Here is a 16,172-nt window from a genome sequence, read left to right as displayed (position 1 = left end):
TAAACTGTTAAGCTCGTTATAAAATCACAGAGCCTAGAACACAGAAGTTAATCAGGAAATGGTGAATAAATTACAAATAAATGAACAAGTCTGGTAAGAAATAGTCTTAGCTTTCTTTAGCTGTTTCTTAATCATTAATATATAAAGCCTACAAATTACCACTGGTAAAAGAAAATGAAGATCATCACAAGAATCTAAAGAACCTAATTCATTATTTTAGATAGTTCTCTAACAACTTATGCTTGAAAATTATAAACAGCAATAAATGGTTTCCATTTCTAGCGTTTTGAAAACTTGTCATTTCATTCACGTCTTAAGTTTTTGAAGCAACTGGAAAGCAAGTGTATCTACCAAAGCTAACTATTGTTTTGCCTTAACTAGTTTTTCCTTTGTCAAAAGAATTACCAACCACATTTAGAATAAAATGAACATGTTCCTCCAGAACTGAATTACTTCGTAACTTAGTAACTATGAGAACATCAAAGGCGTGACATTTTCTGTTCCATAGGATCAGACCAGACAAAACTAACACTTAGGTTTGTATATACCAGATTGACTCTACTTCATAAAATTTAACATATGTAAACAATAGAGACCTACTAGGAATTCATTATTAAGATTTTAGATAAACAATAACCCAAGGGTAACAAAAGAACCCTCTAACAATTATTATATAATTTGGGATGCACATCTCCCTTACAATGATATTGTAGGATTTTTAAAAAGCCAAGGGAGGAGGGGACACCTTAAGACAGTTTTAGGTCTTAAATTACTTGACAGACTACACTGAATTGCTAACATAAATTAACATGTTGCTATACAAATTCTAATTAGAATTTCAACAAAAGTCAACCCAGGAGACGCCAATGAATAAACAAACTCCACCAATATTTGTTACCTCTACTAAGCAACTTGAAATGTTTACTTCTTCATATATTCATCCTACAAAACTTGTCTAATTTGAAAGAACCTTAAGGATGCTGAACAAGCTGAGGCAAGGATGGGGAACGGTTGATTAACAGGCACTAAGTTAAATCTGGATAAGGGTAGTTAAGTTCTGGTGTTCTACTGAACACAGGGTAACTACACATAATGTTAATGCACTATATACTGCTCTAGAAAAAAAAACCCTTAGAATATAGGATTTCAAATATTTTTACCATAAAGAAATGTTAATTGTTTGAGATAGATGTATTTACCCTGATTGGACTACTCAATGTGTACATGTACCAAAACATCACATGGTACTCCATAACTGTACAATATTATGTTTGTTAACTTTTTTTAGAGATGAAAAATTTACAAGTGAAATTATAAAGCCCCCAATATCAAATTAAAGGTGAATAACTTTGTTAAAATCATCTATTAGGTATTTAGAATTTTCAAGTGAGAAGAAACTTTATTAAGGCAATTGCCACAGCTGGCAAAGGAAAATCTACTGAAGTTACAAAGAAAGGAATGGAAAAGCATCCCCAAAACTCTGGGGGAAAAAATTGACAACATAAAGGCTTCATTTTATTTAAGGTTATATTTGGTCTACCAGCATAATGTAAATTTTTTTAAAAAAACATTCCTTAAGTATTTATGTAGAAGAATTGAGATAGCGACTGTAATTACATGGGCTTAACTATCCCACCAAAAACCCCATTAAAAGTCAACTTACATATTTGGTTTCAGTTTATTTTGTGCATTTTTGGAAAGTAGCTTAAAATTGTCAGAAGCACATAATTTAGAGAGAAGGAAAAGATCATTTTTCTCTTGAGCTCAATGAAAAATGCAAAATCTTCTGAATACTGCTATAATGCTTGTTTTTAAGAACTGTTTTTCTTATTTATAAAATCTAGCAGTTAAAAAAACCATAGTCTAGTACTAACAAAGAATTTTAAATATAATACTCTTACATCTCTAAAGAGGTCTAAGATTAACCAATTAAGTAACTAAACAAAAGTACCGAATAACTTATCTCTACCTCAGTCTTTGTCACTTTGAGAACCTGGGCTACTTTCATAGCTAATTTGGATACGATGTCAGATGATAAAGGTGGTGTTTTTCTAAATTCCCTATTTCTTGAATTAATAAAAGTAAATGCATGAAAAACCCAGTCCAGTCTTGAGCAAACATACTTATCTTGAACCTAGTGGAATTCTTGCCATTGGGAGAAAAATTCCAGGTTCAGAACTAGGATGAATGTTCCTGTTAAGGCATGCAGATCCTGGCTCAAAATTCACCTTGCCTCACTTCTCTCCTTCCTATGCTTATACTGAGTTAAAACACCATTTACAGTACAGTTAAGCTTCGTAGGCAATTCGGCTACAAATAAAAAATGTGAGGGATTCATAGCTCAGCTGTTAAAATTTATAAGCCACAAATACATTAGAAATCTATTCATTTCGAAAAGCTCTGCAAAACAAAGTGCTGACCAGCCTTTGCAGGTTATTTATCAAAACACATTTAACGTGTTAATATCATATCATTACCTGAAAGTGACCAAAGAATATTTGCAATGAGTAAGGCAAAAGATAAATCAAAGCAAAAATACTTTCGATAGGCAGAAACTAGTTTTCCAGATTAAAAAATAATCGTAACACAATATCCTATGACAAATGAACAAAGACCCAATAGTCACTTATTACAATTATCCAAAGCTGGATAATAAAAAGGTTAACTCCATATTTCTTTCTTCTTGTTAATTTAACTCTGATACATGAGTTAAGGCATAAAGCAGCAAGAGTGCAACTGATTCCAAACAACTTGGAATTTTATTGTAAACATCCCATAAAGAATGGTAACAAATTAGTCCAGTTTTTGTCTTTGAAGATAATTGCTTATAATGACTGACAACTGTAAAATAAAACATATTTTATAAGCCAAGCCAGTTTAGTTTACCTTTTTACTGAATTTTAGTTTAACAGGCATATTGCCCATATACAACATCACATCAACTATTAACTGAATGATTTTCCATCTTAAAAATGTATGGATACTAAGAACAAACATAAGGTACAGTTTTGTTAATACTGTGTAAGGGATTACAAAAGACAAGGATGATAAGTTACAGGACAAAAAAATAAATTACTGATTGCCATCACCACAGTATTGTTTAAAGAATTAACATTTGTAGCACTGCCTAATATGTATCTGGTGACATATGTAAAAACACATTTCCCAACTGGATTTCTAAATATTTTTGTATGTAATTTTAAAAGTCAATTACCAATGGCAATTTCAATAAGTATCAATAGTTTTTTTTTTTTAGAAAATACTTATCATGCTTTTATATGTCAAAGTCTCATATTCTAGATTTAATTAAGATAGGTATAAGAATAACAAATGGGCATACATATAAAAAAAAAAAAACAAAACAAACACACCTTAACTCTAAACTGCCAGGCCTTTCTACTGTACTTATCCCATCAATGAATCAGAAATCTCTAGTCTTGTTGAAGTGTGCTAAGTTAGGAGTTAGGTGCTGTCTTCATTGCAGAAAGAGAGGTGAGGATAAAAGCAAGCAGGACAAGATGAAAAGGGAAATAATCAAGGATAAGGCTATGCAAGAAATAAATATCAAGAAACCTGAGTGCTATTCAACAAAATACAGCACCATGAGAAAATTAACTTTATATTGGAATTTAATAAAAACTTGGTAAAGAAACTTTACTAGGAGAAACACACACACACGCACACAATGAAATATTCTTATACTAATTTTTAAAACAAACTTTAAAAGTGACCTTATAATATTCTATTTTTAAGAAAACTTTCATAAAGCCTCATCTACCTCAAAAATGTTGGGGATAGGGTTAGGATTTAAGACAATGGACTTCAAACATCAAAAGCTCATTCCCTTCTTCCAGAGCTATTCACCTCAGAACTCAAAATGTTACTCTAATTGTTTAAAAGGCTGGACATCAAAATATCCTGAAAACTATACATGATGCAAGTCTTCTTTTGTGGATGTGAAAATTCCAACTTTGAAGAAAAATACCAATTGGTAAATGTGCATAAAATGATTCCAAAGATATATAACTGAGTAATAAGGTATTTAATTTCTCATTACCACAAACATACAAATTTTGAAAAATGCTCAAAAAGTTTTATCAAAAAGTTAGAAGTGGCATTCACATCTTTCTCTTGCAATCACTCTATTATTGTCTGATAACAATCTATGGGAATAAAACAAAAACAACAAAAGGTAAATCAAATTTACTTCAAAATATTGGAAGGGTGACTTAGATATCTGAGCACAAAGTTATGCAGAATGAGATTTATGAATTTTACAGTTTCATTGCCTCTAGATAAAATAAAATGCTGTGCAGAAGAATTCTAGGACAAGCCTGATCTCTGAGGAGGGAAACAGAAAAATAAACAAATAAAAGAAGGGCAAATTAAATTAAAAGACTGCAGGGGCACAGGTACATGACAAAACGTAGATTGGTCATCTAGAAGGCATAATGAAAAGAATTAAGCAGTAAATACACAAGCTAAGAGCTGCACAGAGGCAACGAACTGGTACAGTGTCCTCCATATAAAATATTCTTTTAAAATGTCTGAGATAAAGGTACACCAAGTTGGAGAAACATACATACATATAAGCGCACGCACACATATATAAAAACAAATTTAGTCTTTAGGCTAGTCAATGTTTTGGAGAGCATCCTATCGCTGGATGAGATACACACAGCAAGCCATAGAAGAAACATACAGTTCTGTTTTTATAAATATATACACATGCTAAGATCTTAAAGCTGGGAATTTAAACATTAGCATTTATGAGAAATATTACAGCTCACTGACTATTCATATCTAGTACACGAATAGGCTTATACATGTGTATGCTCTCATGGACCTAAATATAACAGTGGTTTTTCTAACTTTTCCTTTATGATTTAAACATTTCTTCAAAATTCTTAGCTCATTTCCTACTTGTTTTGCTATGGCTGATTTAGATCTAAAGGGCCTCTAAAATTAAAATAATAAAGTATTCAATGTGATACAAATCATGACATTCACAGGAGGTGGTGTTACAAAAAAAAAAAAAAAAAAAGGAAAGTATAAATTGGGGGGAAAAGTCCAGATACAAAAGTAAAAATACTATCTCCCAAACTTTTATTTTCACACTTATTAAAATAATTTGCATGCAAACAGAAAATAATCTGTTTGTTTAATAATAAATGATAACTATGCTAATCTAACATACCCTGGTAACTAACTCTTTAAATCCTAATAACTGAAATTAACATCACAGCAAAATGCTGTTCACTAGTATTTTCACAGTATTTTACTATATATAAAATATGCTTAAAAATGTCTTCAGCCTTATTCTAATTATCTAAACCTAGAAAATCTTGACATTTGGGGAATAAATGTGGCATTTTTATTTTTCAAAATAAATTATAAATAAAGCTCCAGATAGCTAAAATCACACAAATGGCAATTCTTCTACATGTCAAGAGGTCAGCTCTTCATAGAAGAATGTCAACAAAAAATTTCACACTAAAATGATATACATGATACACATTTGGGAATATCCAGGAATTTAAGTAACTGTGTTACTCTGATTAGGGTAGGCCAACGTGTTATTGATTCCAGGACAACACAGGCACAATTTAGTTAAAATGCCCAGAGATGAGTAACTGAAATAGTATATTTTAGCAAAAATCAAATGGAGAATTACAAACAGGAACATTTTAAGTCTATAGTATGGTTAAAAGTGGCAGCTGAGTTATAACCAGAAATAGTAGTTTTGGTTTCGTGGAAAAAGGCTATCACCAAAAAAAAAAAAAATCAGCTTGGTCTACTGTATAGTAACAGAAGTTAGTGCCATTAACAATTCACAACAATACGTTCTTAAAGCCTGAACATCATTTCTACTGCAAGTGAAAACTGCTTAAAGATGTTAGTCCAAGAATAAGTCCCACCCCAACCCTACTAAAAAAGCAAAGTTATGTGTGTACTCCTTCCTCTGCACTTAAGGATTTTCAGATGCATGAAATGATTGAAAGCATGAAATAAATACGTTAGCTTAAGAAATATCCTGGGATAATTACACATACATTAAGAAGTCTGTTGGACCACACAAATCTGATCTAAGTGCAACAAATCTGCTGTCACAAAAAGAGATCAATATTATCCCTCTCACCTTAAAAAATTTCCGAGTGTAACAAATTAGCAAATCTGCAGTCTCAAATCTGAGGAGTAAAATTGATCTTGGAACTCAAGCTCACTTATGGAACCATGTGCACTCTACTGCTGTAAACAAGACCTTAAGGGTTTTAAAGAATTTTTTCATCTATAAAATGATTCAAAGTATCAGTATGCAGTGCAATGAGGTTCTTTTCTGAAAGACTAGACAGAAGAACCCTTTGGAATGATAAGAACAAAACCTATTAAACTTGATTCAAAATATAGCTAGGCAAAACATTCCAACTCAAACTAGGTGCTTCGCTAAATTTTAAGATTCAAATGAAAACCAGTAACTCACAGCTGTTAAATAGTAAGTGGTAGAACAGATATATAAGCAGTAGCCCAAGTCTACTTACACAAGTATGTTCTAAGAAAGCCTAAGGTAGACCATATAATACTTATGAAAGTTTGTTAATTACAACTATTAGTTTGAGAGCCAATACAATTATTAACCTCTCAGCTTATAACTTATGAATATTCATTCCTACCAAGCTTGTTCTATTTCTCTTTATTAATGAATAACAACAGTATCTATTTTCCTTAACATTTCCAGTAGTTGTAGTTAATAGAGGTAGCTGAGCTACTATTCAAAAGTTATTCTTTGTGGATGAGGATTTTTCAAATGTTTAAGTTATTCTTTAAGCTACACAAGTTCTACTAATGCAATAAAACATAAGAGGAAAAAGAAAATGGATGCAAGAAACTTTTGCATTTGGCACCTTGTCTAGATTGATACCTCAAGTATTCTTTTTTAATAAAGTTAATGCACACATCAGGACACACCACAAAGATTTGCTACATATTTACAAGGCACCAACCCTTTCTCACCTTTAACGTGAATTAAGCAAATCAATGAAAAGCATATCAAGATTCCCCCCACCCCCCAAAAAACTGTAGTATAAATATATACTTCAGTTCAGTACAATTCAAGAAAGTTTGGCCTGGGAAGAGTAAAATAATCCAGATCGTTCTTACAATATAGAAACTGTAAACATTTAATAGCTGCCTTTAGGATTGGTGTATTGTGCAAAAGTTATTATTACTGGGTATAGGAATCAAAATGGCAAAAACAAACTATATAAAACTCTGTAAGAAGGTGCTATACTTCTGTGATATAAAAGCAAAGAGAGGGATATTCCATTGAGATAAAAACATCATGCTACTCTTAAGAAGCAGAATGCTCCTTTAATGTAGTAAATCTGTAGTGTGTCTGTGGTGTGTGTGTGTGTGTGTATGTGTGTGTGTATGTGTGTGTGCATGCGCACACATGTGCACGTGCAGACACGGGCATGTGCATGTATGTGTACGTGGGAAGAATTTCCTTTAATTTAAGGCCTAATGAGTAAGGCTTGTTTGAACAAATGAAGTGTGGAGATTAAAAGTCTTGAAACAAATATATACTGGCATAATGGAAAAGCACCAATGTGAAAGGAAGCAGAAGTCCCCACACAACTTGCTTTGTAGATTTCCTGGTAGATTCCCTGCAGTAGAAGGCCATTGAATTTTTAAAATTATTCTAAATTTATTAACTGTTAATAATTCCATCCCATGAGATGGCTAACCCTGGCTTTTTCTGTCATTTTACGCACTCTGCCTGATCTGGATGTACCAAGATTCAGAGGATCCTCAGTGGACACAAAATTGTCATTATCAGAATCATCATTATATAAAACAGTTCTCCTGCCCTGGTTCCTTGTTTTAATTCGAGGCAGTCTACTGAAACGTCCTGAAAACATTGTATCAAATTCATCATCTGCAACACGTGCTCGTTTGGCTCTGGTGGCTCCTCTAGAAGCACCTCTTCCTCTTCTCCCTCTCCCTCGCCCCCTAGTGCCTCCTCCACCTCTTCCTCGACCCCCTCGTCCCCTGCCTCCTCTCCCTCTGCCTCCTCTACTCCATCTACCCCATCTTCCCCATCTGCCTCTTCCTCCAGTGCCTCTTGTTTTCCAGTTTCTTTTTCCATTGGCGTGCTGCTTTCTGAGTTTTCTTTTAGGTCTGGTTTGTATGAATTTGCTATAGTCATGGTCTCCATCTACATAATCTTGATCTGTTCTGGAAGTTGATTCGGAGTCAGAATCAGAACCACAGGTACTTTCGGAACTTAAACTGGATCCCAACTCTCCACTCTCTGAGGAGGACAAGTGTGATTTTTCTTTTGTTTCTTTTTTCTCTTTCTCTTCTCCTCCCGCACTTTCATCTTCTTCTGATGCACTGAGTAGTTTTCTCTTGATTCCTGTCCGGGGCTCTCTGCCATCACCGTTTGTAAGGGGTCCATCAAGGGAGTGATCTAAATCAAAATGAATGAATTTTTAAAAGTTAAGTCCTGACATCAATAAAATGATTAGTTATAAAAGTAAAATAAGCAGTGTATCAAAAAATTTTACTGTCCAAAGATAGATGGGCTAAATGCATGGAGAATGTCAGAGTAAGAACTTACACGAGACAAAGTTCTTGCTCTTAGAATTCGTATTTTAACGGGGACAGCTTGACAGATAAAGAACAGATTTTAAAGTATACTTTACTTTTATACATGCTATAAATAAAAATAAAAAAGAGAGAGTGTGTGTGTGTGTGTGTGTGTGTTAGGGGTATTTTACACATGAATATTCCTGTATAGAGGTAGTATTTGAATAAGAACTGAATGAAGTTGAGATCTGAGGAAAGAACACTGCAGTAGAGGGAACACAAAGCCAATATAACTAGAGTGAAACACAGAATCAGAGGAAATGATGGCGATGACTGCCAGCAGAGTTTTAAGCAAGAAAAAGAAAGGATCTGATATGAAATACATTTTAAAAGGCTTATTTATTTTGAAAGTCATAGTTACAGAGAGAGGGGGAAAGACAGAGAAGATCTTAAATCCATGGTTCACTCCATAGATGGCTGTAATAGCCAGTGCTGGGACAGGCCAACGCCAGGAGCTTCATCCAGGTCTCCCACATGGGTGGCAGGGACCCAAACACTTGGGCCATCTTGCACTGCTTTTCTCAGGCCATTAGCACGGAGCTGGATTAGAAGTAAAGTAGCTGACACATGGACTGGCACCCACATGGGATGCTGGCTTCACAGGTGGCAACTTTACCTGCTACACCACAATGCTGGTACCTAGATAAAGAGTACCATCGTTGGTACCTAGAGAACAGATTATACAGGGGGCAAGATTGAAAGCAGAGTCCATTGCCATAGCCTTGGCATGACATGATAAAAGATATACCAATAGAGGTGATGATAATTAATTAGATTTGGAGAAATTCCTTCTACAAGAGTCATGAGAATGAACCTTTAATTTTAGAGGTTGAACTAATGGGACTTGCTAACAGAATGACTGTCAAGTGTTAAACACAGAACGAAAGTAGACTCCTGGAAATCATGGCTTGAGCAATGGGTGAACGCTGAAGGAGAAACCAGTTTGGGAAGAGTATTGAAAAAAGTCAAGATTTTAGTTTACAATGTTCCAAGGAAATATATTTATTAAAAGAAGACAATTTAAAAAGCAGGTGGATATACCAGTCTGAATTTCAGAGGATGGAGCTGGAGACATCATTTTGGAAATTTTCAGTAAAGCGATGATATTTAGTATCTTGAGAACTAGGCAAGTTCACTGAGAGCAATTAAAGTGAGAGAAAGTGCCTGAGGTCAGAGATCTGGGATGTTCCAACACTGAAAGAAGAATCAGCAAAGATAATCGAGAAGGACTATCCAATGAGGTGGGAGAATAGACTAGAATGCTTAGAAGGAGGAAAGATAGTATTGGATCATGACTATCATAAGTGAGGTCATAGATACGTAGCCATAATCCAAATGTTCTCTCCTCACAGAGAAAAGAACAGTCAGAAAGTAGCCAAGTGCCAGGTGAAAAATCCCTTACATAATAAGCATTATGGCATGACACTGTGATCTTGGACTTAAGAGTGTCTAACTGTGAGGAAATAAATGCCCGTTGTTTAAACTGTTCACTCTGTGGTATCTTATCTTGGCGTCCTGAGCTGAATAATGTGCTAGGCTAGAGTCTAAGGTGATAGCAACAGAAAATGTAGACAAGAGAGTTATGGTATTAAAGAACTACAAAATTTGCACAACTGAAGGGATATGAGGAGTAAATGGAAAGTCAAAGAACACTGTAAGCTTTTAAGATAGGTGACTAGGAAGATGGTAGTACCATGAACTACAATAGAGAGCACAGAAAAAGGAAGCTAGCTTGAGTGCAAAGATGATAAGCACCCAAGGGAATTTTTTAGGAAGCAATTAGAAATCAGACTAGTAGAATATAAGATGCTTGGGCTTGGTATATGCATTTGGAGAGTCATCAGCATCAGGATGATTGATGTAGTCATCACATTATTCATAGAAGCCAAAAACAGAGAAAAACAGTGGAAAACCCTGCAAATGAAGAATAATGCCACAGAAAATAAAAAGGAAATACAGAAGCTGAAATATAGGAGAAACAGAGAGAATAGAAGAATCAATATAGAAGCCAGGAAAGAGAGTTCATACAGGAGGTAGTAAAAAAGCATGTAATGATAAAGACATCAAGGATATAGGGACTAAGGACACTGGTTGGCCACTGAAGACTACTGGTAATTCTTGGGAGAACAGCTCTTAGAGAATGGTAAGGGCAGAAGCCAGACTGCAAAGAATAAAGGAATACGTGGACGGAAAGAAAATAGAGGGAGGAATCACAGGCACTCTTTGTAAAAGCTTGGCAATAAAGGGGAGGGCAAAGTCAGAGAAGGCAGTGGTATGAGTATGCAATGTACAGCGGGATCAGAGGAGAGAGTGAAGATAAAAAATAATAGTACTAATCACTTAACCAGATATGTTTTGGTATTTCTCAAGTAACATAAAATTACTCTTTGGAAAGTCTATTCTTAAAAAAATATTTATTTATTGAAGGGAGGTGGGGAGGGAGCAAGAGAGGAGGAGGATGGAATGGTAGGAGGAGGAAGAGGGAGAGAGAGAGAGAAAGAAAAGAAAAGGAAAGACAGAAAGACAGACACTCTCCCTAATATGGTGGTTCACTCCCAAAATGCCCATAATGGTGAGGTAGAGGGGGGAACGGGGGCCTATACAAAGCCAGGTGCCTGGAACTCAGTCAAGGAGTCCCCTGTCATTGGTGGGAACTCAACAACTTTAGCCATCACCATGGCCTTTCAGGGTCTACTTTGGCGGGAAGCTGGAGTCACCAATACATAAAGTAAATCACCAAATCTTATTTTGGCAAATATACTACAGTTGCATTGAGATATAATAGATGTTAAAAATCATAGTCACAGAATTTTAAAACTAGGAGACTTTAAAATTCATGTAGTCAAACAACATCATGTGTTCTCATAACTTATCAAGAGCCACACAGCTAGGGAGCAGAGATGGAAATGAAACACAACTTTTCTAAATCTACATTCATTGCTCTTTGTACTACAAACCATGATGTATCTTCTACATGCTTAGTAGCAGTGTTAAACTGAGATGCCGAATCTCCAAAACAAAGGTATTTTTACTGGGAGATGAGAAAGGAGAGCTATGCCAAACATAAGAGCCAGAGCTAGAGCTGGGAACCGAATCTAGGCACTACAATATGGAAAGCAGGCATACCATTTGGCAACTTAATGCTAGGCCAAATGCCCACATCTAGAAATTCTATTTTTAAGTAACTTGATTCTGATATAAAAATGGACATACTGATTAATTTCATTAAACATGTGTATAAAATCTATATTCCAATACAAAATATTTGTAAAAGCCTATTAACCATTCTTCAAAAACTTCAAATAGCTGAACATACTAGAACTTTCTTTGAAGATGTTCAGGGTCTATAATATAGAACTAAGTATAAGAAGAAAATATGAATAACAAAAGCCTTCAAATATTTGTCATAACTGATCACTGACATCTTGGTCCAAGACAAATGCAAATGATAATGAATTAAAACACTGAGTACTTTTAAGAACTTTTAAGAACTTCTTTTAAGAACTGAAAATTTTTCTTTAAATAAAGTTACATGGAAGCTAATTCTATGAAATAAAAAAAAACAATGCTCTCATTGAATGGGGAAAAGTCTTTTGAAAATTTCTGAAGCATTTTGTGAATCTCCCAGAAATAGGCAGCATACAATCTGAAAACCACTGACTTGATGATAGAGCAGGAGATGCCTAGGGAAGAGAATATGTGAATTATATAACTGGAAAAACATAGGGAAGTTATAGACATTGGGGACTGAATGAAAGCAAGGTTTTTTCCAGCCCAAATCCCATCCCAACCCCTTCCCTTCCTTCTCTCTTCCTTCCCTCTCTCCTTCTCTTCCTTCCTCCTTTCTCTCTCTCTCTCTCTCTCTAACTGCAGTAACCACAAAAATGAGACCTATTTAAAGAGGGTTTAGGAAATGCTTTCCTTTCTTAATACAGTTTACCATATGAGAAATGCTATATCCAACAATCTACTTCTTATGTGCCTGGGGAAAGAATTTTTCATTTAATTTTCTCTCCCTTCTTCATTTTATATTTTATATTAAATGGCTAAAATATGTGGGGCAGGTGTTGTGGCATGGTGGGTTAAGCCACCACTTGGGAAGCTTCTGGCCCAGGTCTGTGCTAATGTGCCTGGGAAGCACCAGATTATGGCTTAAGTATTTGAGCTCCTGAATGGATCCTGGCTTCAACTGGCCCAGTTCCAGCTGTTACAACAATCTGGGGGAGTGAATCAGCTGTTAGAAGACCTCTCTCTCTCTCTCTCCCTTTCAGATAAATAAATATTTTTAAAAACTAAAATATGTTTGAAAATAGCTATTGAAAATCTGCTAGTGGTCTGTTCCTAGCTGTGGATATAACAGACATGCTGTCCAACTCAAATTTGACAGCATTAAAATTTTCATTAACTATAAGGACATACTATTTCTACTACTTTAATACGTTAGCTATTAAATGATTCATCTTCCTTCATAAAGAAATTAAAAGATAAGTGCTTAACCCCGTATTTATTTCCTACCTTGTTTAACTGGCAAAACTCTATTTCGAAATGATTTGGCTTTCCCTTGGTCATGGCTATTTCCACTTCGGCTATGTCCACCAAAACTTGATGAAGAAAATGGCCCATCTGTTTCATCATCAATTAGATACAGTGAAAGCCCTTCAGCAGCATCTGAAACTTGCATTTTAAAAGACTGTTAACATAGGCAACATGTTTCAGGAAAATTAAACAGGCTGCTTTTAAAACTGCACTTCAGTTATTTTATTCTAACATCAAAATTGTGAGATGCTCTATGAAGTAAGTAAAAACATTTTGAGAACAAATGGTTTACCATCACTAAACATTTAAGGATAAAATATCAGAAAAACATGTCCAAGGAATGTACCAACATGTATAATGCATACTCAAATCTTTTACTTTAGCAAATAGATTGCAGATGAGTGCACTGAGATATAATAGATATTAAACATCATAGTCACAGAATTTTAAAACTAAGCGATTTAAAAATTCATATAGTCAAACAAAATCATGTGGCCTTATAACTTACCCAGGGCCACATAGTTAGACAGCAGAATTGGGATTAAAACACAACTTTTCTAAATGTAAATCCACTGCTCTTTGTACTATAAACCATGTTGCTTCTTTGATATAAATAACCCCAAAAACAAAAGGTATATTTACCAGGAGATGAGAAAGGAGAGCTATTCCTGGCATAAGACACTGAGGTATTCTGGTCATGTTTAGGCTGCAACTTCATTTGTTTCTGCTTCCCTTTTGGACTACAGGTAAAAATATATAACAATAAGGAATTTTTCCATTAGCAATACATCATTGTAGATGGTATACGCAATGCTTAAGCTGACCAAAGAGGAAATACTCTAAAATTCAACTAAAATGTTTCAAATTGATAATCTGAAAAGTTAAACTTCAATCACTATAATAAAAGTTTCCTGTATAGTAAAATCCACATGAGTACAAGGGTTCTGAAAAGAAATCTTGACTGTTGAGAAATTTTCAGATATGAGGCAAAACATACAAAATGCTTTGAAAACATAAGATGCTGCATCAATATATTATACCTAGGATCTCTGCTACTAGACAATGAACTGCTGCTGCTTCGTAGACGTTTTCTGTACCGTGGCCTTCTCCGCTTCTGACTCTGGATTGCTGACTTATATTCAGAGATGATATTTTTAATATGACTTTCAAATAAGGCAGATAATCGCAGTGTCATGCTATAGATCTGAAAAGGTAGAAATTATAGTCTTGTTTTAACAACTGCTTTAATTATAAAGAATTAAAAGGGACAAATATGCCAGGACCAATATCAGCATCGTAATCCCAGACAAATCAAATGCATTATGTAGTTACTTGAGAAATTCTTCTGGAAGAATTAAGATACTATTTCACCCCAAAATTAATAAATATTTATAAAAACATAATTTAATATTATAAAGGGTAAAGAAATGATTCTTATATGCTGTCAGAGGGAATTTTAAATGGAACAACATTATAAAGGACAATTTGCAATCTGTACCAAAAATCTTAAAGATATGCATATCCGTTAGCTAATATTTTACTTTTGGGAATTTGCCCCAAGGCAGTTATCAGAGAATTGCACAGACACAAAAATTATGATAAAGAATGTTAAAGATGCTTGCCACAGCACTATTTATTCATGTAAAATGAAAAACTGGAAAAAACCTAAATTTCTAGCAAGAGGACAATGGTCAACTCACATAAAATAATCAAATACTGTAAAACCTTGTTTGCAAAGAGTTATAATTATATGGGATAATTTTTATAATGCATAAGCAACAAAGATATGAAACTTACTATTTCAAGGAATAAACATATCCTAGAGGTATATACACTGATTATTAACTATAAATAAAAATAGGTGATGGGCTTTACAAGTGACTTTTGTTTTCTTTATACTTCTCTGTATTTCCCAAACTTTATGGAGAAAATAGATCTTTTATAACATTCAAGAACAAGGGTGGGGGAAGCAAATGGGAAAAATTATGACTACAGAAATTAGTAAAAATACATTTTCTAGGAGTTGAAGTAGGCAAGTATATAACTATTGTGCAACTGATTTCAAAGTTAAGCAGATTTGAGTGATTCTGATAGACAAAAATTATTATTGTAAATGCTAACAAAACAGAGAAAATATTAAATGTGAGTATGAATAATTACAATTTCCCAATAAGGGGAGCATAAATATTCAGGGATAATCAAAATATTTCATGTAAACTAATATTATCAACCATATTTTTATTCACCAAGTCATTTACTGGATATATTAAAAGATACTCAAATTACTACTTATCCTTTCCTTGTTTTCACTCTGGCAGATATAATATTATTAAAGAGCAAGGATAGGTAAGAGAAAGCAAGAAAAAGGTACTTATGCTGGATGTGTATTTAAATAAACCATATTTCAGAGAAGATACTGAGAACTGAACTTCAGTAACTATGTCAGAATTGTAATGCACACTAATTTAGCAATTTCAAAAGTGCTGAAAGAAAACTGCCTGATACAGATTACTAGCACTTAGATAATTAAACCGTCTAACATTATTTTTCATACCCTTGACTTTTTATTAGAGGTATAAGCTTTGGAGTTGCTGAATATTTGGCGAACATCCTTATAAAATTCCAGAGGACTACCATAGTTTCCTGCTTCCAAATTTTCTCTCACAGTGCTGAAATCCATAGGAGTATCAATAATATCTTGAAAATCCTGCAAAGAAGAATGTTATTAGATACTAAAGATTCATAACAATATTTATACTAAATAATACAATGGCACTGACAGTTGCATCCCTAAATACATATTGCTTTTCAATCTGCCAACTGCCTCTCCCCAACTTCAAGCGATCTTCTGGTGGTTCATGAAAAAAGCAGGAGTCTGTGGGAGAGACTTAGTCTTCATAGTGTAGTTAGTAGTCAACCATAAAAACTCTGAAAGGGAGGATTCCAAGACAGTGGAATAGGGAGGGAGTTTTACTGCTCTAGTCTAG

At 34.3% G+C, this 16,172-nt stretch overlaps 1 protein-coding gene across 4 annotated transcripts in view; it reads right to left on the bottom strand.

The window, feature by feature from the left end:
* Positions 1-2,740: 2,740 nt before the first annotated feature.
* Positions 2,741-16,172, bottom strand: part of BRWD3 (bromodomain and WD repeat domain containing 3) — a 132,159-nt gene continuing 118,727 nt past the window's right edge. For 3 of the 4 annotated variants that reach the window (XM_051827378.3, XM_089323893.1, XM_089323892.1), the window contains 5 exons: positions 15,740-15,892; positions 14,226-14,389; positions 13,828-13,925; positions 13,165-13,323; positions 2,741-8,470 (listed from right to left, as the gene is read on the bottom strand). In XM_051827378.3, the coding sequence (XP_051683338.1) occupies positions 7,716-8,470; positions 13,165-13,323; positions 13,828-13,925; positions 14,226-14,389; positions 15,740-15,892 (1,329 nt within the window). In that variant the 3' untranslated portion in view covers positions 2,741-7,715. The remainder of the gene's footprint in view (positions 8,471-13,164; positions 13,324-13,827; positions 13,926-14,225; positions 14,390-15,739; positions 15,893-16,172) is intronic. The other variant, XM_051827379.3, reaches the window with a different exon arrangement.

The sequence above is a fragment of the Oryctolagus cuniculus genome, chromosome X, assembly GCF_051225735.1.
Source record: "Oryctolagus cuniculus isolate XC-2025 breed Fujian yellow rabbit chromosome X, ASM5122573v1, whole genome shotgun sequence".
NCBI lineage: Eukaryota > Metazoa > Chordata > Mammalia > Lagomorpha > Leporidae > Oryctolagus > Oryctolagus cuniculus.
This window is presented reverse-complemented; position numbering and strand designations above follow the sequence as displayed.